This window comes from Neophocaena asiaeorientalis, unplaced genomic scaffold (assembly GCF_003031525.2).
Source record: "Neophocaena asiaeorientalis asiaeorientalis breed wild unplaced genomic scaffold, Neophocaena_asiaeorientalis_V1.1 scaffold345, whole genome shotgun sequence".
NCBI classification, from domain to species: domain Eukaryota; kingdom Metazoa; phylum Chordata; class Mammalia; order Artiodactyla; family Phocoenidae; genus Neophocaena; species Neophocaena asiaeorientalis.
This window is the reverse complement of record NW_020175181.1, coordinates 3,653,722-3,678,026: the sequence shown is the minus strand read 5'-3', so window position 1 is coordinate 3,678,026 and position 24,305 is coordinate 3,653,722. Positions and strand designations below refer to the sequence as shown.

Here is a 24,305-nt window from a genome sequence, read left to right as displayed (position 1 = left end):
CTGGTGGTGCAGTGGGTAAGAATCCGCCTGCCAATGCAGGGGACATGGGTTCGAGCTCTGGTCCAGGAAGATCTCACATGCTGCAGAGCAACTAAGCCTATGCACCACAACTGCTGAGTCTGCGCTCTAGAGCCCACGAGCCACAACTACTGAAGCCCGTGCGCCCTAGAGCCCGTGTTCTGCAACAAGAGAAGCCACCGCAATGAGAAGCCCGCACACCTCAACAAAGAGTAGCCCTCGCTCGCTGCAACTAGAGAAAGTCTGTGCAGCAAGAAAGACCCAATGCAGCCATAAATAAATAAATAAATTTATATATAAAAAAAAGAGTATCCTTTCTCCACTGAGTTGCCTTTGCACCTTTATAAAAAATCAGTTATATAAATATGCAGTTGTAGATCCAGTTATTCTGTTCCACTTGTCTATTTTCCAATCTAGATACTAATACTACACCATTCTTACTGCTATAACTTCTATAATAAGCCTTATAATCAGGTAGCATAAGATCTCCAACTTTGTTCTTCTTTTTCCAAAGTGGTTTGGTTATGAATCAGCTTGTAAATTTTTACAAAAAAGTGGAAAAGAAGTACTGAGATCTTCCTGAATGGAACACTTGTAGGACAGAGCCTGAGGATTTGCCCAAACTGTTCTCATTTAAGTATTATTTCCTAAGCTCTGTATTTATCTAAAACAGAGATAATTCAGAAAAAAAATGTTAAAAAAAATATATAATATGTATAAAAATTCTCTATTAAAAAGGGCTACCCTTTTAATATGTCTGATGAACTTAATGTGATTGAGAGACGCCTATATTGCTGTTTCTGTTATCTTGTGCACGAGACCTATTAGACGTGTGAAAATACCCCTTGGAAAAGAAGTCTGTGCTAATATAATTGTACATTCTATGCTGGACCGGGGCACGAACTCGTGTCCCCTGCATCAGCAAGCGGACCCTCAACCACTGCACCACCAGGGAAGCCCCCTAGCTTATATTCTTAAAAAAAAAGAAAAAAAGCCTGGTGGGAGTTTGACTGAAACTGCCTTGAATCTATAGAAAAATTTGAGAACTGCTTTCTTATTAATACAGAGTCTTCCAATCCATAAACATGGTATAGCTTTCCATTTATTTAGGTCTTCCATTTTTCTCAACACTTTGTAATTTTCAATAAACAGGTCCTGTACATCTTTTGTCAGTTTTATATCTAAGCATTTCATATTTTGTATGTTACTGTAAATGTTATTTTTAATTTCAAAATATCCATTGCTTGTATGTAGAAATACAACTAATTTCTGTATATTGATCTTGTTTCCTGCAACTTTGCTAAACTCACTTATTACTTCTAGTAGCTTTTTTTTAAGATTCTATGGGATTTTCTACACAATCATGTCTTCTGCAAATTAAATCTTACTTTTCCATTTCCAATCTTGATGTCTTTTATTCTATGCTGAGTCACTGCAGATCCATTACGATTTTTATCCTAGAAGATCCCATCTCTCTAGTTTTAAGCTCTTCAAAGTTCAAACTTCTTAGTGTAGAATTCAAGGCCTCTGAAATTGTGGTTTCTTTGTCAAGTACCAACTTACCTTTCTAGCTTCATCTCCTAATATTTGTCCCATATTCTAGGTAAGTGGTTATGTGACATTCTTTAAACACACCAGGCTCAGTGTTTTTGTTCAAGATATTCCTCCTGCCAGAATTTTGTCGGGTTTAGGGGAAAGAACACAGACTTTGGAGTTAAGTGAACCATGTTTCGGTCTTAGCCTTGCCACCTGGCTGGTAATCTGCTGTAAGGTAATGAATATCATCTAAAGCCTCAGTTTGTTCATCCATAAATTTGGGGGGAAAATACCTGCCCTACCTTCCTCCAGGTTATTCTGAGGATTAAATTAAGAATATTTATAAAAGTGCTTAGTAAACTGTAAAGCTCTAAACAAGTATAAAGCATAATACTTTGAGCCCTTTCTCCATCCTATCCTTGGGGGAAATGTCCCCAATGCTATTTGGTTGTGTTATTGCTTCATCTTCTGGGTTCCTATAGCACTTTATTTCTTTAAATGGTTAACCTAAACATATCACATTATATTTTGTACAATTATACATATTTATTTTTTCTTCCTAAACTTTGCCTTCCTTATTCATTTTTATATATCCCCAGTAGGCACATGGCTAGAAACTCAACAAATGTTAACTTGAATAGACTATTCTAAATTAGATAAACAACAGATTCAAAGTTTAATTAATAACAAATGGATTTATTATCAGGTAACTTCATTTGTGTTTATGGTAAATAATTCTCATTTTAATGCCATATGTCTGGCTATTTATTACATCATGAATGAGATATTTAAAAAATCCCTCAATCTAAGCTGCTTTGGTTAATTACACAGATAGTATCATAACTATCTAATTACCATAAAATGGTGTTCTGAAATAGAACAAAGGAACCATTGATAAAATATTATCCTGTAGACCTAGTTAAGACTAGTTTAAAATAGCTAATCCAGAGCACTAAAAATGAAGGCAAGAACATAATAAACCCTGAGGAATATGCAACCTAAACCTGATTTAAATATTTGGTCTAAAGGCAAGGAATCATTGAAAGGTATGAGTACTGGCATTCAAACACTCACTTCCTCCTTTTCTTACAAACTTTTAAAAGCAAAATTTCTTTAATACTATTTCCTAATGTTTTCAACCTTCTGAAGAAGAAAAGGCCCAATCATTTATTATTCAGAGTTAGACCAGGTTGGCTCTGTAAAGGGTCAATTTTAACCAATTTCATACCTGTCGTTCATAATTCTAATTGATTTCTAGTTGTCAATTTACACAGAGAGTTAAACTAGAAAAATTTACATAAATTCTCACAGGCCTAGGGAAACTATTACTTCAAAAATATCATTAACAGATAAGGACAGGGCTTCCCTGGTGGCGCAGTGGTTGGGAGTCCGCCTGCCGATGCGGGGGACACGGGTTCGTGCCCCGGTGTGGGAGGATCCCACATGCCGCGGAGCGGCTGGGCCCGTGAGCCATGGCCACTGAGCCTGCGCGTCCGGAGCCTGTTGCTCCGCAACGGGAGAGGCCACAACGGTGAGAGGCCCGCGTACCGCAAAAAAAAAAAAAAAAAAAAAAAAAAAACAGATAAGGACAGAAAAATAGGTTGTCATGAAAAATGTTGCCATGGTTCAGTGGAATTTATCATCTTTTTCACTTTCACTCAAACCTCCTCGGCCACCTTCATTCATTAAGTTGACCAGATGTTGCCTCCTGTCTTACCAACAATACAGAAGCCCTCAGATTTGACCTCACCTCTACCTCAGCACAAGTTATGATCCCATCCATCCCTTCGTCCAGCCCTCCAATCACGAAGGAAAATGTATCTAGCCCTTCCACCTCTCCCTCTTCCTGTGCTATAGACCCCAAGCCCTCAAGATTATCATGAATCTTCCTCCTCTCCATCCGTTGGTCAGAACAGAGAGGTCTGACAGTGAGGCATGAGGTGCCTTCCTGAGTGCTCTGTGTTCTGTATGTTGAATTGAGTGGTGGTTTCAAAGATCTATATACATGTACAAATTACTTGAGCTGTACACTTATGGTTGTGTACTTCACTCAATGTAAATTACATTTTAATTAGAAAAAACACCTCCCTCCATTGGTGATTTACTCTTTCTGGTATCATTAACCCTTTTCCTCTGCAGATCCTTTCTATTATTTAAACTTGCTCAAGCTTCTGCCAAGTTAAAAAACAGAAAACAAAAAACAAGAACAACTTCCCTCAACCCACATTCCTCATTATTTACCACCTTTGCTCCCTCCCCTCTTTCAAAAGTCAAGCTCCTTCAGAGAGTTTCATATATTCATTGTCTCCTCTTCCTGCCTTCCAACTGTTCCTCAACTCACTGAAATCTGGCTTCTTCCCCCCCACCACTCCACTCAACTAATACTCTTCTCCTCAAGGTTAACAATAACTGTGCTGTTGTTAATCTAATGGTTATTTTTTTAGTACTGTCTTATTTTACACGTGGACCACTCGTCTCAAATGTCCCTGACACTAAACTCTGTTTTGTTCCTACCTCTGGTCATTCTTTTATGGCTCCCCCTCCTCTAACAATCCCTTCCATGTCCGTGCTTTTCAGGGATTGCATCCTCAGTCATCTTCCCCCTTCTTTATTACACCCTTGGATGAGCTCTGCCACAGTCGTCTTCAATAACCATCACAACACACTGATGACATCCAAACTGGCCTCTAGATAGCTCTGGATATCCAACTGCTGCCTAGAAATCTGAAGCTCATCCCAAACTGAACTCATTATAATTCCTACTTAAATTTCCTCCTTCTAATCTTCCTGTCTTAATGAATGAACACCATTATCAACCAAGCTGTCCAAATCAGGTATCTGGTAGTAACTCATGACTCATTCTTTACGTCAAAGATTCGGCAGAGAATACAAGCGCTCAAGAAACTCCAGCTAACATTATGTTCCTGCTGTCACTACCACCAGACTGGCTCTCTGACTGTGGGAGACGTCTGCTCTAAAGCTGGAAGCAGTCTACACCCTTTCTTCCTCTACTTCTTTAGGATGTGTCTTTCTCATTAAACCATAAACTCACTAAGAGCAGAGACTGTCTTGTTCACTATATCCCTAGCCTATCATAGCTCCCAACAAGTATTTGCTGAAACAAATAAAAGATATAACCAAAAATATAAGCTCTTGACCAAACAGATCTAGGCTACACTGCTTCACTCTTGGACACTACCTCATCATCACCAAGTAGAAGAGGAGGAACAGCAGGGCCAGAAGACTATGGACTCAAGCTCCTCAGCTGAGGAGCAGCTGTGGCACTGTCAGTGTGGCAATGGCAACAGAAGGAATGTGTAGCTGGGGATTGTCTTGAGCATCTGAATAGATGGTTCTGGTAAACCCTATTCCAAGTATCATTAAACATTTGCTACCTAACTGATAAAATACACCAAACTGGTGACAGTGCAGGTTAAAAAAGAAAACAGACACTGGCTAGGTATTCTAAGTAATACTGCCTTTATTTACTAAGAAGAAAACTGAAGCCAGGATTAAAATCGAAGTCGGTATGCTTCTAAAGCCTGTATTCTTTCCAGTAAATCACATAGCTCTGTCAAATGCTATTCCCTGCATCTTCTCTTATTCATTCATTTTACATCATTTGTGATTATACAATAAAAATCTGTTCCAAGGAACAAGGGTCTGTATCTGATTAGAGCTACAGAACTTAACTCCTTCAACTCTTTTAATGGTTGCCAGAAAATAACCAGCTCCCCCAAATTTCATTGGTAATTTATTAAAATAACAAAATAGCACCTTTTATGACATAAAGCAGTATGGCAGAGTGGAAAGAACACTGGATTTGGAAATCAAAAGACATGTACTTGCACTCCACATTGGCAGTGTGCTGCTGACAGTTACAACTTGTGTTAAGTCTTCCTACCTAGAATATGGCAGTAATAATAACTGTCCTATGCAGCTCTGTGGTATGTCATAAGAACCAAATGAGGTAATGCTTAAGGTATATTTTTAAAATGGTAAATCACTATATAATAGTACACTCAATATTATCATAGAAAGTAATATAGTACATTGCATTCAGCTTATTCATGAGAAAAAAAGATTTTGTTTCCTACCTGTATTATATCCCCAGAATTAAAACTCATTTCGTCATGGTTCCTTGCTTCAAAGCAATATAATGCTCTGTAATTTACCAAAGCACCGGCTGGCTCACCTAAAGAGAAGATAATTGTCATTATCTGCTTCTTTCATATATACACATCTTTGCTATGACTCAATAAAGAGCTTGAAAAGAAAAAAACTGGGCATCAAACAGTATCATGAAAATCCATTTAATATAGGCTTGTTAGAATTTAAATATTTTCAATAGTCACAGAATCAATATAAAAACAAACAAGGATATTCGTCTTAAGTAGGAGTCAGTAAAACAAAGAGATGGCTTGCAGGGTGTGCCACGCGCATGGATGAAGGAAGGTGGGGTGGTAATTGTCAAGTGGAGGGAGACTAAGTTCCAAGAGGCTTAATTTGACCTGCGAAGGTCAGAATATCACAGGGAAGAAGAGCACAAAAGGGAGGTCACAGACAGGTTAGTCAGTAAACAGGGTTGACTACAGATGTATCAGTACGGTTCTAAAAAAAAAAAACAGTACAAGAGTTCACAAGTGTACTTGACAATAGATATTTTCCTTTGCTCATTTGTAGAATAAATGCTTTAACTTAGAAAAATTTCAACACATTGTTTCATTAATAAGGATTCAAAGGTTTGTGCATTCAGAAGAAATACAATAATATTTAAAGTATTTTAGAAATGCACTCTGGGGTGTATCAAAAACAATGTATATCTTCTGAGAAAATTTCAGTGTGCAAAGACTTAAAACTTTACTGTTGCTTCATTAAAATAAACAGTTTAGCTACACTGGTGGAATAAAATATTTTAAACTATTTACTTCAATTATGAAAACTGTGTCAGGGTTTATGCACTGTTAGTGACGCCTATCTTCTTTTCTTTGTGTCGCTTTAAGATTTCTACCCTCAGTCTGTTTTTTTTTTTTTTTTCCTCAGTTTGTTTTAATAAACCCACGAACTTCTCATCCAAGTTTAATTTAGGAAAAGGTCTTTTCTGACTCTTAAGGATTAGCATTCATTTTAATTTTCTTCTTTTTTTGAACCTCATCAGAGTCTATTTTTTTCTTTTCACTTTTGTTGCTCTGTTTCAGAAAAATCAAATCAATTATTTTCATCCTTATCCTTACTTTGTTTCTCCTCAGCTTTCCACTCCACTTCTTGAACTTTTTCTTGTGTTTTTTCTTCTTGGAGTCGCTTTTGTTTTTCTTCTTCCTCCTTTCTAAGATTTTCTTTCCATAAGTTTTCTTTTCCTTGTTTTGCTTTCCTTTACATGAAAGAAAAAGAGTTTGCATAATGTCCTAAATTTTTTTTATGCAAAATAAAAATGTAATAGAAGATCTTGTTCCTGACAAACTAAAGAAAAATTACACATTTCTTATATGTTTAAATATAATCTTAGGGACTTCTCTGGTGGCGCAGTGGTTGAGAATCTGCCTGCCATTGCAGGGGACACAGGTTTGAGCCTTGGGCCAGGAAGATCCCACATGCAGCCGAGCAACTAAGCCCGTGCACCACAACTACTGAGCCCATGGGTCACAACTACTGAAGCCGTGCACCCTAGAGCCTGTGCGTCACAACTACTGAGCCCATGCACCACAACCACTGAAACCTGCGTGCTCTAGGGCCCACATGTTGCAACTACTGAGCCCATGTGCTGCAACTACTGAAGCCCGTGCGCCTACAGCCTGTGCTCCGCAACAAGAGAAGTCATGGCAATGAGAAGCCCGCACACCGCAACAAAGAGTAGCCCCTGCTCGCCGCAACTTGAGAAAGCCCGCGTGCAGCAATGAAGACCCGACACAGCCAAAAATAACAAAATTTTAAAAAAAATACAATCTTATATAGTTATATATTTATTATATATAGCAAAGACATATTAGTAGGGGGGTGTGGAGAAACCATGGGGGTCAGGGCTGAAGGGGAAAACCAATTAATCAATCAATTAATCAAGAGAGAAACTAAGCACAAGTAGATGAGCTAGGGAGTATGACTAACAATTTCTCACACTCTCAAATTTCTTCCTGCCAGCCAACCTCCCAAACCCAAGAAAAAAAGTGGAAAAAAACTGTAATGGAACTGTTCAGAAAACGAATCTAAAAATTGTATCTAAATTTCCTTCCCTTGTCTCCAGATTCTTCACAAGGACTGCTGTCAAACTCTTATTCCCACTATCCTAGCTAATCCCTGTTTTCAGGATTGAGTCATTGCTGTGAAAATAGGCAATGCTGCTGGACAGATTATCTACTTCTTATATTATCACTTAAAAGTCTTTTTCATTTGTTAGATTTTAGATAATAGAGCATTTTTCCTCTATAGGTCCATACTTCTGTACATGTTTCTATGACATTTGATATAGCTGCAGCTTGGTTTCTAGCTGGTCAAGATGGTCTAAGATCAGCTTAGTTGTTTTAGTATTAGAATTAATGCTCACTGGAGTTCTTCTTGCATATACTTTTTATGATCTTACTGGAGGCAGAGCAGTCACCACTAATTAGCACCTTCTTCAAGTCTCAGCACACATTATCAGGGGCTATGAAGATTGTGACTGGATGCATCCCTAGGATTTGGGGGCATTTATGCCCCAACAAGGTGAAAGTCTTGGCTTAATTCCATATCTCTATTCCTATAATTCCTGGAGGAATTTGGAAATCCTGGATAATTCCAAAAACTGTACACCCACTCAGTCATGAACTCTTCCTCCTCATCCCCCAAATGTCTTATACTTCATACTCCTGGTTCATTATCCCACAACTAACTTCTTCTCAACCCTTTGCAAATCCTCCTACACCCTCTATCACTTTGCAGAGTGCTTTCTCTAGCACTTTCTGTAACTGACATCCAGCTCTCCTTTGAGAGGCATGCTTCTCTTGCAGTCCTTAAGCAATTCCGACCAATATTCCCTTTCCCAGTTCTCAGTAACTTTCCCTGACACTCTCCCATGCCTAGGATGACCCAACCTACCTTTATTTAAATTCCCATAGCATTATAAACACCACTATCAGAGTACCTGCCACATATTTACTGGGATAAAGGCTAGAGAGTTAAGAGAATAAAAAATTAAATTTTGGTAAAGTTTCTATGTGCGTGTTTGTGGATGAGAAACTGGTCCACGGCCAGAAGATGCTTCAGAAGTTGGACAAAGAGGCCACATCTACAATGTGAAAACCTGACTATTACCAATAGCTTGGGACGAGAAGGCAACATACCTGAGCAAATGGCCAAGAAATCAAGATGTAGTACTAAGACCCAGTTCTGGACCAATTCTACATGTTCTGATTTCTTCCCTCTACTAAAGCAGGATAATGTGCAAGGACAATGAATAAATGAAAATGTGTATTACTAATACGGTCTGTTGGCCTGAAAGGAATTGTGAGCAATGATGGAGAGATATCAAGATACGTGCATGTGTAAACAGAAAATTCTTACTAGCACATGACAGTCTCCATCTCTGTCAATCAAGAAGATTATTTACTACTAATGAATGAATGAATGAAAGTTGTTTTATTTGAGGATGCTCTTCAGAAGACTTAATATTTGTGGAACATTCTGAATGTGACTAATTTGATTTATTTTGATGATTTATTTTGATGTCTGTCAATTTCTTTGACAACTACTCATTTTACTTTTTAGAAATGGTCTTATTATATCTAAGGGAGAGCCCAAAATGAATAAATTCAAATAGAAAAGAAAAAAAAAGAAAATTCTAACACAGAGACTGCACCGCACAGTTCCCTTGTGCAATGTTAAGTGGCACAAGTTAGGTGGCAAATAAAAGCCTTAATTTGAACTTTACTGTCTCCACGTCTATATTATTCTGGGATCTCTTGTTAGGGAATCACAAAAGTAGGGGTCTTAGAATAAAGAATATTATAGCTATTTGTTTAGCTGTCTGACTCTCCTACTAGAATTATGAGAAATCTAGGGGCAAGGAGTAACCCAGAGACTACCTGCATCGCAGTCAACAGTGACCACTCAGTAAAAATGTGTTTAAGTGGTTATTCTAAAGCCATTAAGAAAAGAGGCCTGCTATATGGTAATGTGTCTTTCTTGCCTTCCCAGTAACTATTAGCTCTTTCATAGACATTATTGTCTACTCTTCTCCAGGGCAAAGAAATGTTGGTTTATTGATATTTGTTCACTAATTATAATAATTTCTGACACTAGAGAACTTGGGAGAAACATAGGAACATATTAGAAATAGAATCTTACCGATAGAAAAAAAAAATCATGCAAAGTCTCTAAATGAATGGTTCTAAGCTTCAGATACCACAACTGTCTCACTTTTCCTTGCTATAAATGTAGGCAGTTGATATAGCTCAGATATATACAAAGAAGCCTGCATCAACATGGCATTTCTACACTCAGTATTACACTCTATAAAATTAAGTACTTGGTTTTTATGATTTTTCAGGAAACGGTAATGGATTTATTATTGAGAGAGAGAAATAATGAGTGCTTATTACCTGCAAAACATTATACTTGGTTCTTTAGTTTTATTTATTTCTGAGTTACTTATGAGGTATGCATTAATGTTTCTATTTTTCAGATGGAAAAACTGAGGTTCCAAAAGGTAAAGTGACTTAATCAAGATCATCCAGATACTAAGTGGTAGATCAAGAATTCTAAATCAGGTCTGACTCAAAAGTCTGTATTTTTCACTAATGGAACATAAAATTGGTTACTGTAAACTCAGTCCACAAAAGAAGGACTGAACTTCTAAAATTTAGAATCTAATTAGCATCTTAGGATAATCATTTTATTCCCCTTAATTTTTCATAGTCAAACTAAAAATATGGGCAACAAAATTAGAATTCTAATAGCAATATAGTATAATAAATGTATCAACTATATTACCTTGTAGCCTCGTCTTCTAGTTTCTTTTTCTGTATTAGCTCTAATCTTTTTCTTTCAATTTCCCTCAGCTTGTCACGTTTGATCTTATAAAGTTGTTCAAGGGCTAACTGCTGTGTATTGTAGCTTTCTCTCAGTTCCTAAGGAGAAAATAAGAAGTTAACGTGGCATTGATTTAAATACTTTTGTCTTATGCAAAAATGTGGCAACTGCATTAAAAGATAAAAATCATAAAGCAAGTTTAACTAAAGTAAAAAGATTAAAAGTCTTAAAAAATCCAGATGATTGAAAAATTCTTGAAAACAGTAAGTATTTAAGGTATGTGGCCAATAAGGACAAATGCATGTTAAAATCATCTGCTTTTATATTAATTCATTTCTAAGGAACACAGAATCTTTCAAAAGCTAATTCTTTGATTTGGTACTTCCTTTTCAATAAAAAAGCAATCTATTAAAAATACAGGGAAACAATTTGCTTATTCTAACATTTGAAGAGGAATTTTGCTCAGTCATATTTTTGACACATGTAGTTTAACCAAGTTACCCATAACTTTTACCCAGTAAAATAGTGAACTAAACACAGAAGCAATTATTCAATAATTTAATAATTATTCAATATTTAATTTAAATAATATATTAAATAATAACTAAAAATGGAAAAGATAATGTCTACCTAAAACCATGACTAGAATGGGCCAAAATAATGAAAAATATTCCAAAGAGGGATTAAAATAAACAATTGTTTATTGAGCATCTAGCTCTGTGCAAAGTGCTATAAAGATTCACAGCGATCCAATCCAAGGCCGTCTTGACTCCCAAGTCCATAGTCCTTGTCTTCAAAGAGTTCAGTCTCAAAGTAAAGTGCCAAACTGGGATATAGGTAAGTGTCTTCGCAGAAACTTGTGACTATCTGTTCAGCATTTCCTTTCCCTCTTCTGCTAACTGCACCCTTCCTCCTTTTGGGAAGCTGATTTACCCCCCAATCCCACCCTTCTATGTGGTTTTGATGAGTCTGTCAGATTCAGTGCTCCTAACTCCCACCCAAGTGTGGTCACTGGATCTAACACAGCACCTCACCTCCCTGGCAAGAATGACTGGTTCAAAGGATGTGCACATGATCCAGGCTGGGCCACAAGCCCTTCCCGGGATTCAGATATATTGAAGAGGGGAGAAAGAAGTCTTTCCTTCACTAAACTCATTAAAATGGGATAAGGTAAACCTGGAACTGCCCCACTTCCCAGTGAGGCCATCAGGGGTAGGAATGAAGTCAAAACAGGAAAGAGAGAAGCAAAGATTAGAGATAGAGTTGGAGAGAGAGGGAGTGCTGGGGGAACCAAACCTCCAACTTCATTCCTGTGTCTAGGAACTGCCCTGTCTACTGATTCAGTCAATGGTCTTAGTACTCTTGCAATAACCACTCTTTTCAGCTTAACTATTTTGAACTGAATTTCTTTTACTTGGAAATCTATAGAATCCTGAACACGGGAGCAGAAAAAGCCTGGGATAAGGAAGAGGAAAAAAAACCAAAAAACAAAGAAACTCCCACAAAAACCTAAAGTAAACAAAAGAGACTTCATGGCAAAGGTGGGAGCTTCAACAACATTTAGATAGAATTTTTTGGTAAAAGATGTCTTGGGGCATCTATCTACACACAAAAACAAAACTCCAAACCACAAACAAATGAAAACAACCTAAGCTCTACTTCTTAATATTTTATAGATGAACCCTTTTAACTTGATTGAAATGGTAGATCTAATCTAAGTAAATGTGGTATCCAGAGACTATGCCCAAAATGTCTAAGATCAAGACTTGCAGCTTAAGACAACAAGAATACAAATACTACATTCATAGCAAAGTTTTCACAGATCTCAGCTTCTGTAGTTCTCTTTGTTGCACCTTTGTCTAAACTCTATTGATGGGACTTCCTGGCGGTCCAGTGGTTAAGACTTCGCCTTCCAATGCAGGGGGTGCAGGTTCGATCCCTGGTCAGGGAGCTAAGATCCCACATGCCTCGCGGCCAAAAAACCAAAACATAAAACAGAAGCAATACTGTAACAAATCAATAAAGACTTTAAAAATGGTCCACATCAAAAAAAATCGTTAAAAAAAAAAAACCAAACAACTCTATTGAAAAGCGGAAGGCTACAATGGTTACAATCTGTGGAGAAGCAGTGTGGTTTAGTGATAAGGGCACATGGAGCACTGGTCTGGAATAAGAATGCCAAGGTCTGAATCAGGTTCTATCTGTGACTAGCTGAGTAATCTTAGGAAAGTTACTTAACAGTCTCCTCATCGTAAAATGGGGTTAATTATAGTACATGCCTCATAACACTGCTATGAGGACTGAATGGGTTAATACACATAAAGTGCTTACAATAGGGCAGGGCACATAGTAAGTCCTCAGTAAATATTAGCTATATTACTGGCTGAAGTCATAAACAGAATTATAAGTTTAAAAGGAGAGTGAAGAGGAGTCAAATTAATGTCTGATCTTAATATGGCTCTAAGGTTAGCCCTCTAACTTGTCCTTTAAAATACTGTTCCAAGTCTTCCTTCATTAGCCCATTCCTCCAGTGTGTGAATTAACGAGCTTCCTTGTGCTCCCCAAGACGTTCTGTGCATTCCCCTATCACAGGCAGCGTCTTCTGACTGTATGACTGTCTCCACTGGAGTGAGTTTCTTGACAACAGGACTGTCTTTCATCAAGGTATCCCCACCCAAGAGAGAGCCTAGTACAGTGTAGTTATTTAATTAGTATTTACTGGATGAATGAAAATACATAAACCATAGTCTATGCATATTAATACAATTTGAAGAGCACCACAGGGCTTCTCAAAAACATTTCCTCTGCCTGACTTACAATGATCCTAGAAATTCTTATCATTAGACTCACTCCTCTGAGTTAAGTCATGCTTCCAGGAGGTCCTGGTTAAATCTATCAGTTAACTATCACTTTGCTGTACAGCAGAAATTAACACAACACTGTAAATCAACTATACTTCAATTAAAAAAAAAACTATCAGTTAACTGAAAAGAAGTAAACAATCTGCACTTAACGAAAAGAACTGTACTCCATCTTAACGGAATAACAGATCATTCTTTTCAGGTTAAGGAAGTTCTCTTCCATTCCTAATATGCTAATAACTTTTTCATTTTTTCATCATGAATAGATGTTAAATTTTATCAAATACCTTTTCTGCATTTAGTGAGATAAGCATACTATTTTTCTCCTTTAATCTGTTTATATGGCAAATTACAGTCAACAGTTTTACATGTCAAATCATCTTTGCATGGCTAAGATAAATCCAACTTGGTCATAATGGAGTATCCCTTCTTATAAATTTCCACATTCAACTTTTCAATATTCTTTAGAATTTTTGCCTCTATGCTAAATTGGTCTATAATGATCCTTCCTCATACTATTCTTATCAAATTTTGAGGTTTATGATAGTTTCATACAATAAGTTGGGAATATTCCCTCTTCTACATTTTGAAACAGATGTATAAGACTGGAGTTATTTATTCCTTCAGTAAAATTCTGGGTCTGGATTCTCTTTTAGAGAAGATTTTAAACTATGGAATTAAAATATTTTGTGACAATAGAGCTACCTAAATATTTTATTTTTCTTGAGCCAGTTTCAGCAAATTCTGATTTGCTCATTTCACCTACGTTTTCATATTTATGTGCAAAATTTTTCGTAATAGTCCCTTCTCTTTTATTGTTTGCAATGTATTTAGTTATAGCTCTTTTTCACTCCTTTATTTTTATTTTGTCTTTAAATTAAGTCTTGCCAAAGGTCTGATAATTTTATTAATCTATAAAGAGAGTCAAATTTTGGCTTTCTTGATTCTCTGTATTAAATATCTGTGTTCTGTTTCACTAATTTCCTTCTACTTTTTTCCCTTTATTATGCTAGTCTTTTTCTAGCTTCTTAAGTTGAACACTTAGCTTATAAATTTTCATCTTTTTAACAAAAATATAACCATTGAAGGTCAAATCCTGACTCTCTGGGTTGAATTTCTGCTTGCTACCTCTGTGCAACTTGATTTACTCCTATGTGAAATGTGAACCAATAATAGGACCTACCTCAATGGGTTAATATTAAGGATTAAATAAATTAATATAAGTAAAACATTTAGAACAGTGCCAGTCACAGATAAAGCCTTTAATAAATCCTATTATTAGTATATCTTATGAATTAGAAAATAGTTATTGACTCCTGATATGGAATATGGGGAATCTGCTCATTTACACTATCCCCCTATCTCCTCTCCATCTTCCAGTGTTTGTTATAATTTAAAAATATACTTATTCTACTATTTCATTTTCATAAACATTTGACATTTTGCAACGTAATTTTTCTCCAAGTTTTTATTTTGAAAACTTTCAGATCTACAAAAAATTTGACCAAGTTGAAGACGCTGATGCTTTCACCCCAGAACTTCATCATTATTCTATGTAACTACGGTGTCAATGTCAGTAACAAACTAAAGAAATTTAATAGTGACATAATAATCTTAATACAGAATTCATATTCAAAAGATGTTACCTCCCAATAGTGTAAATATTGACCTTAATAACAGCCTTTTTTTGGCTCCATAATCCAATCAAGGACCATACATTTCATTTCATCATTGTAAGAAGATTTCCTCCATCTTTTATGAGATTCACATTTTTAGAGTGTGGGTTAGTCAGCTATTTTACAGACCAAACCACAATTTGAGTTTGTCTAATTATTTCCTTACACTTACACAGATGAAATATTTTGGGCAAAAATAGTATAGAAGTGATGTGTCTTAAAAAAAAAAAAAAGAAGTGATGTGTCTTTTTCAGCGCATCATATCAGGAGACACATAATGTCAGCTTCTGCCATTTGGGTAATGTTAAATTTGGCTGCTTGGTTGAGGATGGCTTACCAGTTTCTGGCCTGAGTATTTTCTTTGCTCTTCATTGCCATTTCTAGATGATTATTTCTTCTTACTCTTACAAACTCCATCTTTTTCTGAGGCTCAGAATAACATCCAGCAGTACCACCCTCCCATTCCCCTTTATTGTCATCTATGGATCACCTGGTCACTGATCCTCATTCATTCATTTTCATTATTCTTCCAGTCTTTGACATCAATGTAGATGACCCCATCAAAACCTCAACTCAGACTGATCTCCTCAAACACAGGGAGGGGGAAGTGTAACCCTGGACGAAGTGAGAGAGTGGCATGGACATATATACACTACCAAATGTAAAACAGATAGCTAGTGGGAAGCAGCCACATGGCACAGGGAGATCCGCTTGGTGCTTTGTGTCCACCAAGAGGGGTGGGATAGGGAGATGGGAGGGAGACGCAAGACGGAGAAGAAATGGGGATATACGTATAGCTGATTCATGTTGTTATACAGCAGAAACTAACACACCATCATAAAGCAATTATACTCCAATAAAGATGTTAAAAAAAAAAAAGGTAGGGATTGATATAGTAACCTGGGAAATATCAGTCAAGTAACAACTAAGAGCATGTGGTTTATTTGATGCTGAGTTGAAAACTGTAAGAACTGGTGTCCAGGGTGCTGACAGGACTTGGGCAGCTCTGCTAAGTCATTCTAAGTGACCAGAAACTATGAATTCAAAAGCATTCTCAATGTTCATTCTTGGGGCTAAACATATGTATTTCAGCACACTGGAGGAAAATTTTCCAAGTGAATATTATACAGATAAGAAGGCTTAATTATCCCTTGGCACTGTTCCTTTCCTGCCTCAGAATTATTGAAAAAAATACTGAAAAACACAAATAGGATTTATGCAAATGTAAGTATCTGACAACAGATCTTCTGTATAGATAGTTTTATAAAACATAATTATTAAAAAGTGTATATGGTTTAAGAAGGTTATAAAGTTTAAGAGCATCACAGTAGGAGGATTATAACTTTCTATTGTGATAAAATCCATCGTGGAAGAGATATGGGGACAAATGTATATATATAATTGATTCATTTTGTTGTAAAGCAGAAACTAACACACCATTGTAAAGCAATTATACTCCAATAAAGATGTTAAAAAAATAAAAATAAAATAAAATAAATAAATAAAATAAAATCCATCGAAAATAAAACTTCTCATTTTAACTAAAAAAAGAAAAAACAAAACAACTGATCTCAACAATGATTTTTTTTACTCCATTTAATCCCTCATTTGCATTATTATACCCTGAATCTTGTCATCATCAAAAAGAGAACTACCACTGATCAGTATCCCATTTTCCAAACATAAGTTCTTATCCTTCAAGCTTTTCTTATATATGGTACATCCATTTCAACAGGTTTCCAACCTCACTGAGACCTCCATTCTGTTGACCCCATCATCCTCTCTTTTTTCATCAGCACCCCTTCCTCTCTTCATATCCCTTCATGTCCAGTACCTATTTCAGAGTTCATGTTTATCACAGTTACTGTGTTAAGATCTGTAGCTCCCTTGTTCCTCCCTCTCTGCCCATGTCTATTAAAACCTCAAACCTGTATGAATCTATTAACCTATGTCATCATCCTTTTCCATGCTTACACATAAACAGCTGAACTTTGGTGGGGGAAAAAAAAGACACAATTAGGCCTGCTGTTTTCAATTTAAATTCATGAACTCCAACTTCAAATAGGCATTCAACATTGCTCAGGACACCTACTGTTTTCCTCTACTAAGCTTGCACTCCCCACCCCCACTAAGATGTGTATTTCATGCCTACTTTTCACTCCTGAAATTCCCCAATCTTCCATTCATTCTTTTCACTACCAGCCAATAATCTTGCCTCATTAAGCCAGACTGGAATTCCCTCATCTTTCCACCTCAAAAGCAATAAAACTTCTTCCATCTGCATCCATCTCCTTCTAGTCTAGTTTGAGTTATTTCATGTCCTCAACCACCTATGAAGACTCTTTGTAATGATCTAACTTGCTTCTGATTTTAGGTTTTGAAGCTATCAACTTCCTACTCTCTACCAACAAATTTAGCTGACTTCACACCTATCTAATCCCCATATGTTACACTGGAAGTATTCTTTTTCTCTTGTCCTTCAATCTATGCTCCAGATTATATCTTAGTCTGCTTCCTTGGGACTTTGCTCCATCAATTACCACTACTTTATACGGTCAATCTCAATCTCTCACTTTCCTCCTCCTTCCCTTCCTCTCTCTTCTACTTTTCTTTCTTCCTTTTCTTGAATTTAAAAAATAGCCTTTACTTAAAAGAATAAATTATATGGAATCAGAAGTTTTCCTAAAACCTGGGATACATGGTTTTCTGCTGTTTTTTGACTAATTTCTTTCTACTTTTTTCTCATAAACTCTACATACCAATACTAACTCTAAATGCTGTATATTTTCTGACTGAGAATATTCAAAACCATTCATTCATTCAACAAGTGTGTATTGCCATACATGATGTTCCATGCACTGTTCTAGGTGCTGGGAATTCAGCAACTAAATATTTGGCTTGAGCCTGGCAATCATCTTTAAGACACTGAGATGGATAAGGTTAGTTACCTAAAAAGCTTAATTTTCTCCATTCCCATTCTCCGGTCCTAACAGAAACTATCCATTCCTCATGTATCCATATGCTGCACAAAAAGGTGATACCACTTTCAAGGGTGGTCCTAATTATTCTTTTATTTTTCAACTTTATTAAAGTATAATTGGTAAATAAAAACTGTATATATTTAAGGTATACAATTTGCTGCTTCAATACACATATACACTGTGAAATGATCACCATAATCAAGCTAATTAACATATTCATTTCCTCATAGTTACCATTCCCTCCTTCCCCCCCCACCCCGCTCCCTCTCTTCTTCTCTCCCCGCTTTCTTTCTTTCCCCTTTCTTTCCATTCCTTCCTCCCTCCCTCCCTCTCTCCCTCCCTCCCTTCCTTCCTTCCTTCCTTCCTTCCTCTCTCTCTCTCTTTCTGTGGGAGAATGTTTAAGATATATACTATTAACAATACTGTATTGTATAGTTGAAATTTTCTAATTATAGTCACCATGCTGTGCAGTGGGTTTCACAACTTATCCATCTTACATAACTGAAACTTTGTATCCTTTGTCATCTTTCTTAAACAAACAAAGTTTTCCTCATGCTCTCTTCACTCTCCTAAAGAGTTGTTTACACGCACTCCACCCCTCCTCAGCTCCCATTCATTCCTGATCTGCTGCAATCCAGCCTCTGCTGGTCACTCAACTGAGATGGCACTTTCAGAAAGGTCTTCAAAGGTCTCCTTGTTGACAATTCAATGGATACTTTTCAGTACTAAGTTAACTGACTGCTCTGTATCATTTCCAATGACTACAGAAAGCCTCTTTTCTTGCTTTCTGTAACAACAGTCAGTCTCCTGACCACTCTGACAGTATAGGTTTCATTCCCTTTTACATTCCTAAATTGCCTCTGATGAAACCTCAACAAGCAGTGAAAGGTTGGAAGGCAGGAAGCAGAAGGAAGAAAGGAAAACAAGAGACAAGAATAATCTGCTAGCCTGTGGAGAATCAAATGCTAACTCGAAGCATCAGACTTCTGTGTGTGAGTACAGTCCACAAACATCATCAAACTGCACTGTATACGTGAAGAAACACCTAGGTTTACATTTCTGTGTGATCTGCAGCAAAAGTTCTAAGACCAGATAATCTGGCCATTCATGCTATAACCATAAAGGAAAGGATGATACCATCTTTCCAACTGCCCTACCTTTGCTTAGGTAACAAATGAGCTCTACTTATGTTCTCGTCTTCACTGTGTATATATATGTAATTGCCCCACTGCCATCCATTTTAGTACTGAGTAGAATACAGTCAAAAATCTACTAGGGTCAGCAAGTGGTAAATATAAAGCAACTTTCTTTACACTAAATTAAAATAGGAATTCATTGAATGTTTTAAATATTCTTTGTGCTATCTATACATGACAAAGTGAACTACTTGTTTATAAATATGATTTAAACATTTTTATCTGTGGTGCAAGGGTATCTAAATATGAGGCCTGATAACTAGACAGAACTAAAGCTGTACCTGCATTATTTGTTCTTTAAGATTTTTCTTAAAGAAAAATCTTATAGCAGTATTAGGAAGCAGCCTGATATATACGTGACATAACCTTGCACTAGATTTCAGAAGGTATAAGTTTTATTTTAAACAATAATTTCAGTGATATGGGTAAATAATTTAATCTCACATTCCCTTAGTTTCCCTTTTAATTGAATGAGTAATCATCCCATCAGTTAGCCCAACTCACAGGGATGCTGTACGGGAACCAGGAAATATTTCTCAGTGTCCTGGGCTCCTCATGAGAAAGGTTACTCTGGGCAACCCTAGTGATTCCTAGCATTAGACTCAAACAGGCAGTGAGACAGCAGAAGGATATTTAAGCAAGCAGAAAGAAAAATGTCTATACTGTATATGTTATTTCAAACAAGGATATTTAGATAAATGCAAAGAATAGTCTAGTTTTTTAAAAAAGAAAACAGTAAAGTAACTCAAAGAAAAGGAGCTAGATATTAGAAAATAACCTTAAGTAAGAGGAAGAGGTTGTTGAGACAGCTTAGCAGAGACAAAAGGCACTGAAGAACAGAGTCATCCATATTCCCACACTGTAAGATAAGGCAGATAAAAAGCCAATTAAACTATGTACAGATTTAAAAAATAATAATGTAGGGAAGATAACTTGGCTGGTTTGTCTGTCTATCAACGACAAATTATTTGGTTTTCTTTAAATTTTTTTTCTACAGAATATATGCTTGGGTAGAATGTATTATTAACATTATTCACCTCAAACTTCCCTTTCTTAACTGAAGCCACCATGGTTTCTTTTACCATTCTGTTTACTCTATGGTTGGTGTAACATTACTCTAAATAAGTCAGCAAAATGAAAGTCACATGAAGAGACAGAGAGCTGCCTGAAAAGCTCTGTAATACATTACGCTCTAAAAACTTCATGCTTCATTAGCAAGGGAGTAACTGAAACTAGTCCCAAATTTTAATCATATGCCATTACTCTGGTTGCTAGCTTTTAATATTTTCTTTCACAGGCATGGCTTCAGTATACAACTAACACTGAACAGAATGATAAGCATATGGTATACGTTTTGGACATCTGTTCTGCCACTGCAGCAAATAATGAATCATGAATCTACTTTTCATGCAAAATTTTTAGTGCCAAATTATGCTTTGGATTTCATTGGTTATGGCATTATTTCACAAAGGTTAATTAAATTGTAAAAAAAAAAAAAGAATTTAGTGTGTTAAAAGAGCCTCTACAACCTGGACTATTTAAAATTTTCCATATTTCCCATTTTCAAATTTGCCTAAGATCATTCTGGCTGAGATCTAATACTGACAAATCTAATCTAATCTAATCCTAATCCTGACAAAGGTAATTGTTTTTTAAATGTATAGATGCGGGCTTCCCTGGTGGCGCAGTGGTTGAGAGTCCGCCTGCTGATGCAGGGGACACGGGTTCGTGCCCCGGTCCGGGAAGATCCCACATGCTGCGGAGCGGCTGGGCCTGTGAGCCATGGCCGCTGAGCCTGTGCTCCACAACGGGAGAGGCCACAACAGTGAGAGGCCCGCGTACCGCAAAAAAAAAAAAAAAAAGAAAAAAAAGAAAATGTATAGATGCCAATAAAAACAGTCATCAAAAAACTGGAAACTATGGTAAATTATAAGTTTATTTATACAACTCAATGTTTATAATACACAGAGAACATTAAAAACAATCCTGCAATTCTGGTATAGCACAAATTATAAAATAAATTATGAAATGTGTACTACATATAACAATAATAGCTTCAGTTATTTATTCAATTAAATCAAAATAAGGAAGGTAGAAGGCAGCTAACTAAAAATGAATATAATAGAAGATAAATACCTTTAGTTGATTGTTAAATGAATCCATTTCTGATAGCTTAGATGCAGTTTCTTTTTCAAGAGCATCTAATTGTTCTTTAAGTCTTTGGCATAATTCTTCCTTTTCTAATGATTTTTTATGAAGTAAACCGACTCCTAAATCTGAAAGACAAACATCATACAGTTTACATTTGGTAGAAGTTCCTGTCATTACCAGTAATTAACATTTACTGTCTGGTCAAATTGGTATAACTAGAGAGCCAAAGGCTATACACACATAAGGTGGATCAACTCAAGGGAAAAAACAATCAGCAGTCATTTCCCTTTTTCGGATCATATCTTGGAAGATCCTCATATGGAAATGTTATAAGCATTGGTTCTGTACTCAAAAGTACTAGAACTTGAAGTGACGCTCCATTTTGGGTAAGCTGCTTCACCAATCTGATCCATAGGCTCTCCTATTCAATGGGCATTATATCACCCACCTCATATATGAGGTGATGATATAAAGGCCATTAGTACAGAGTCTGGCCCATAGTAAATACTCAATTAATAGCACCTATTGTTAAAGTAGCTTTCTATTTATTCTCAGTGCTACCAAGAATAGGGGAATATTCACTACAATGACTCAATAAATATTACTAACTGGATCATTCAGTGGTATTATTTTAGGAGGTAGGAACAGAGAGCTTCATTTTATATGACCTTTTCTTACACATTTAGGCAAGGATGAAAAAACTGGATGGAAATATATGATACAGATTACATTTCAATAAATTAAGATAGCAATCTCACCATCTATTTAAATACAGCTGACCCTTGAACAACAATTGGAGGGTGGCCCTCTGCTCTGTTGAAAATCTAAGTATAACTTGCAGTTGGCCCTCAGCATACGTGGGTGCAGTTCCTCCATATCCCCAGTTCTAAGTCCTTGGATTCAACAACCACGGATCTGTGTAGTACTGTAGTATTTACTTATTGAAAAAAATCTGCACAGAAGCGGACCTGTGCAGTTCAAACCCTCGTTGTTCAACGGTCAACTGTACATATTTTAAAACTTTATTGTATTTTTTAAAGTACAGAAATCTAGTACAAAATTCAAATAAAATGAAGCATATAGAGTAAAAAGTAAAAAAGTCTCCCTTCATCTCAACTCCTACCCCCCTCTTAGGTACTTGATATGTGCATATTCAGCATTTCCATGGGGCTTTAATGGGATCACGCTGTCTACACTGCTTGGCAACTTGTTTTAAATTTAATAACACATCTCACCATTAAAGACATCTAGATCTAGTTCATTCTTTAAAATTGCTCCCTGGTAGTCCACATTATGGGTATTCCGTAATTTATGTAACGATTCCCTTTTTGATTGCCATTTAGGTTGTTTCTGATTTTCTACTATTAAATAAAAATGCTGCCATAAACATACTTGTATGTACATTTTAACACACACAAGGAGGTATTTTAAAAGGCTAGGAGGTGAAAGAATTGCTATGTAAAAGGATGTACACACTTTAAATTTGGACAGAAACTGCCAAACCGCCCTTCCAAAAAGCTGTACCAGTAACAATGACACCAAATTACCTGTTTCTGCATATCCCTATCACCAGATACTATCACTCTTCTTTCTTTTTTTTTTTAAACATCTTTATTTGAGTATAATTGCTTTACAGTGGTGTGTTAGTTTCTGCTGTATAACAACATGAATCAGCTATACATATATCCCCATTTCTCCTCCATCTTGCGTCTCCCTCCCACCCTCCCTATCCCACCCCTCTTGGTGGACACAAAGCACCAAGCAGATCTCCCTGTGCCATGCGGCTGCTTCCCACTAGCCATCTATTTTACATTTGGTAGTGTATATATGTCCATGCCACTCTCTCACTTCATCCCAGCTTACCCTTCCCCCTCCCCGTGTCCTCAAGTCCATTCTCTACATTTGCGGTACACAGACCTCTCACTGTTGTGGCCTCTCCTGTTGCGGAGCACAGGCCCTGGACGCGCAGGCCCAGTGGCCCGTGCGCGGCATGTGGGATCTTCCCGGACCACGGCACGAACCCATGTCCCCCGCATCGGCAGGTGGACTCTCAACCACTGCGCCACCAGGGAAGCCCTGTTTGTAGATTTTTTGATGATGGCCATTCTGACCAGTGTGAGGTGATACCTCATTGTAGTTTTGATTTGCATTTCTCTAATATTAGTGATGTTGAGCATCCCTTCATGTGTTTGTTGGCAATCTGTATATCTTCTTTGGAGAAATGTCTGTTTAGGTCTTCTGCCCATTTCTGGATTGAGTTGTTTGTTTTTTTGATATTGAGCTGCAGGAGCTGCTTGTGAATTTTGGAGATTGTATCACTCAGTTTTCATTTTTGCCAACTGGCAAAAAAATTCTTACTGTCACTTTAATGTGTATTTTCTTGACAACTACTGAAATTAGATAAACATCTATTTATATGGCCACCTACTTACATTTATCAGCCATCATCTTGAATTGTCTCGTCTCAACCTTTGCTGGCTTTTTCCTCCTATTGGCTTGTCTTAGTTTCTGACTTGTAGAAGCTCTAAATTCTTGTTGTATCATACATATTTCAATTTTTTTTTTTTTACTGTTTATGACATCTTTCATCATGAAAAAGTTTTTCATTTTTATTTCATCAAAAACTATTTTCCTTCATAGCTCTATGTATTGTTTGAAGAGACTTTTCTGACACCAAGATTATAAAAATGTTTTCCTCTGTAACATTTTTTTCTAGAGTTATATTTTATGTTTAGCCTCCCACTTTACCTAGAATTTATATCTGCATAAAGTGAGGTAAAGAGCTTCTTCACCCCCCTTTCAACTATCCCTCAAATCACTTAATGAAGAGATAGTAACTATCGAAAGCCCATCCCTTCCCCACTGATGTTAAAGGCCAAATTTATG

At 36.7% G+C, this 24,305-nt stretch overlaps 1 protein-coding gene across 6 annotated transcripts in view; it reads right to left on the bottom strand.

Moving 5' to 3' along the window:
* Positions 1 to 24,305, bottom strand: part of ITSN2 (intersectin 2) — a 156,560-nt gene that overhangs the window by 65,273 nt on the left and 66,982 nt on the right. For all 6 annotated transcript variants that reach the window (XM_024764421.1, XM_024764422.1, XM_024764419.1 and 3 more), the window contains exons 16-19: positions 21,405 to 21,544; positions 10,516 to 10,652; positions 6,789 to 6,925; positions 5,652 to 5,749 (exon numbers count right to left, since the gene is read on the bottom strand). In XM_024764421.1, coding sequence (XP_024620189.1) covers positions 5,652 to 5,749; positions 6,789 to 6,925; positions 10,516 to 10,652; positions 21,405 to 21,544 — 512 coding nt within the window. The remainder of the gene's footprint in view (positions 1 to 5,651; positions 5,750 to 6,788; positions 6,926 to 10,515; positions 10,653 to 21,404; positions 21,545 to 24,305) is intronic.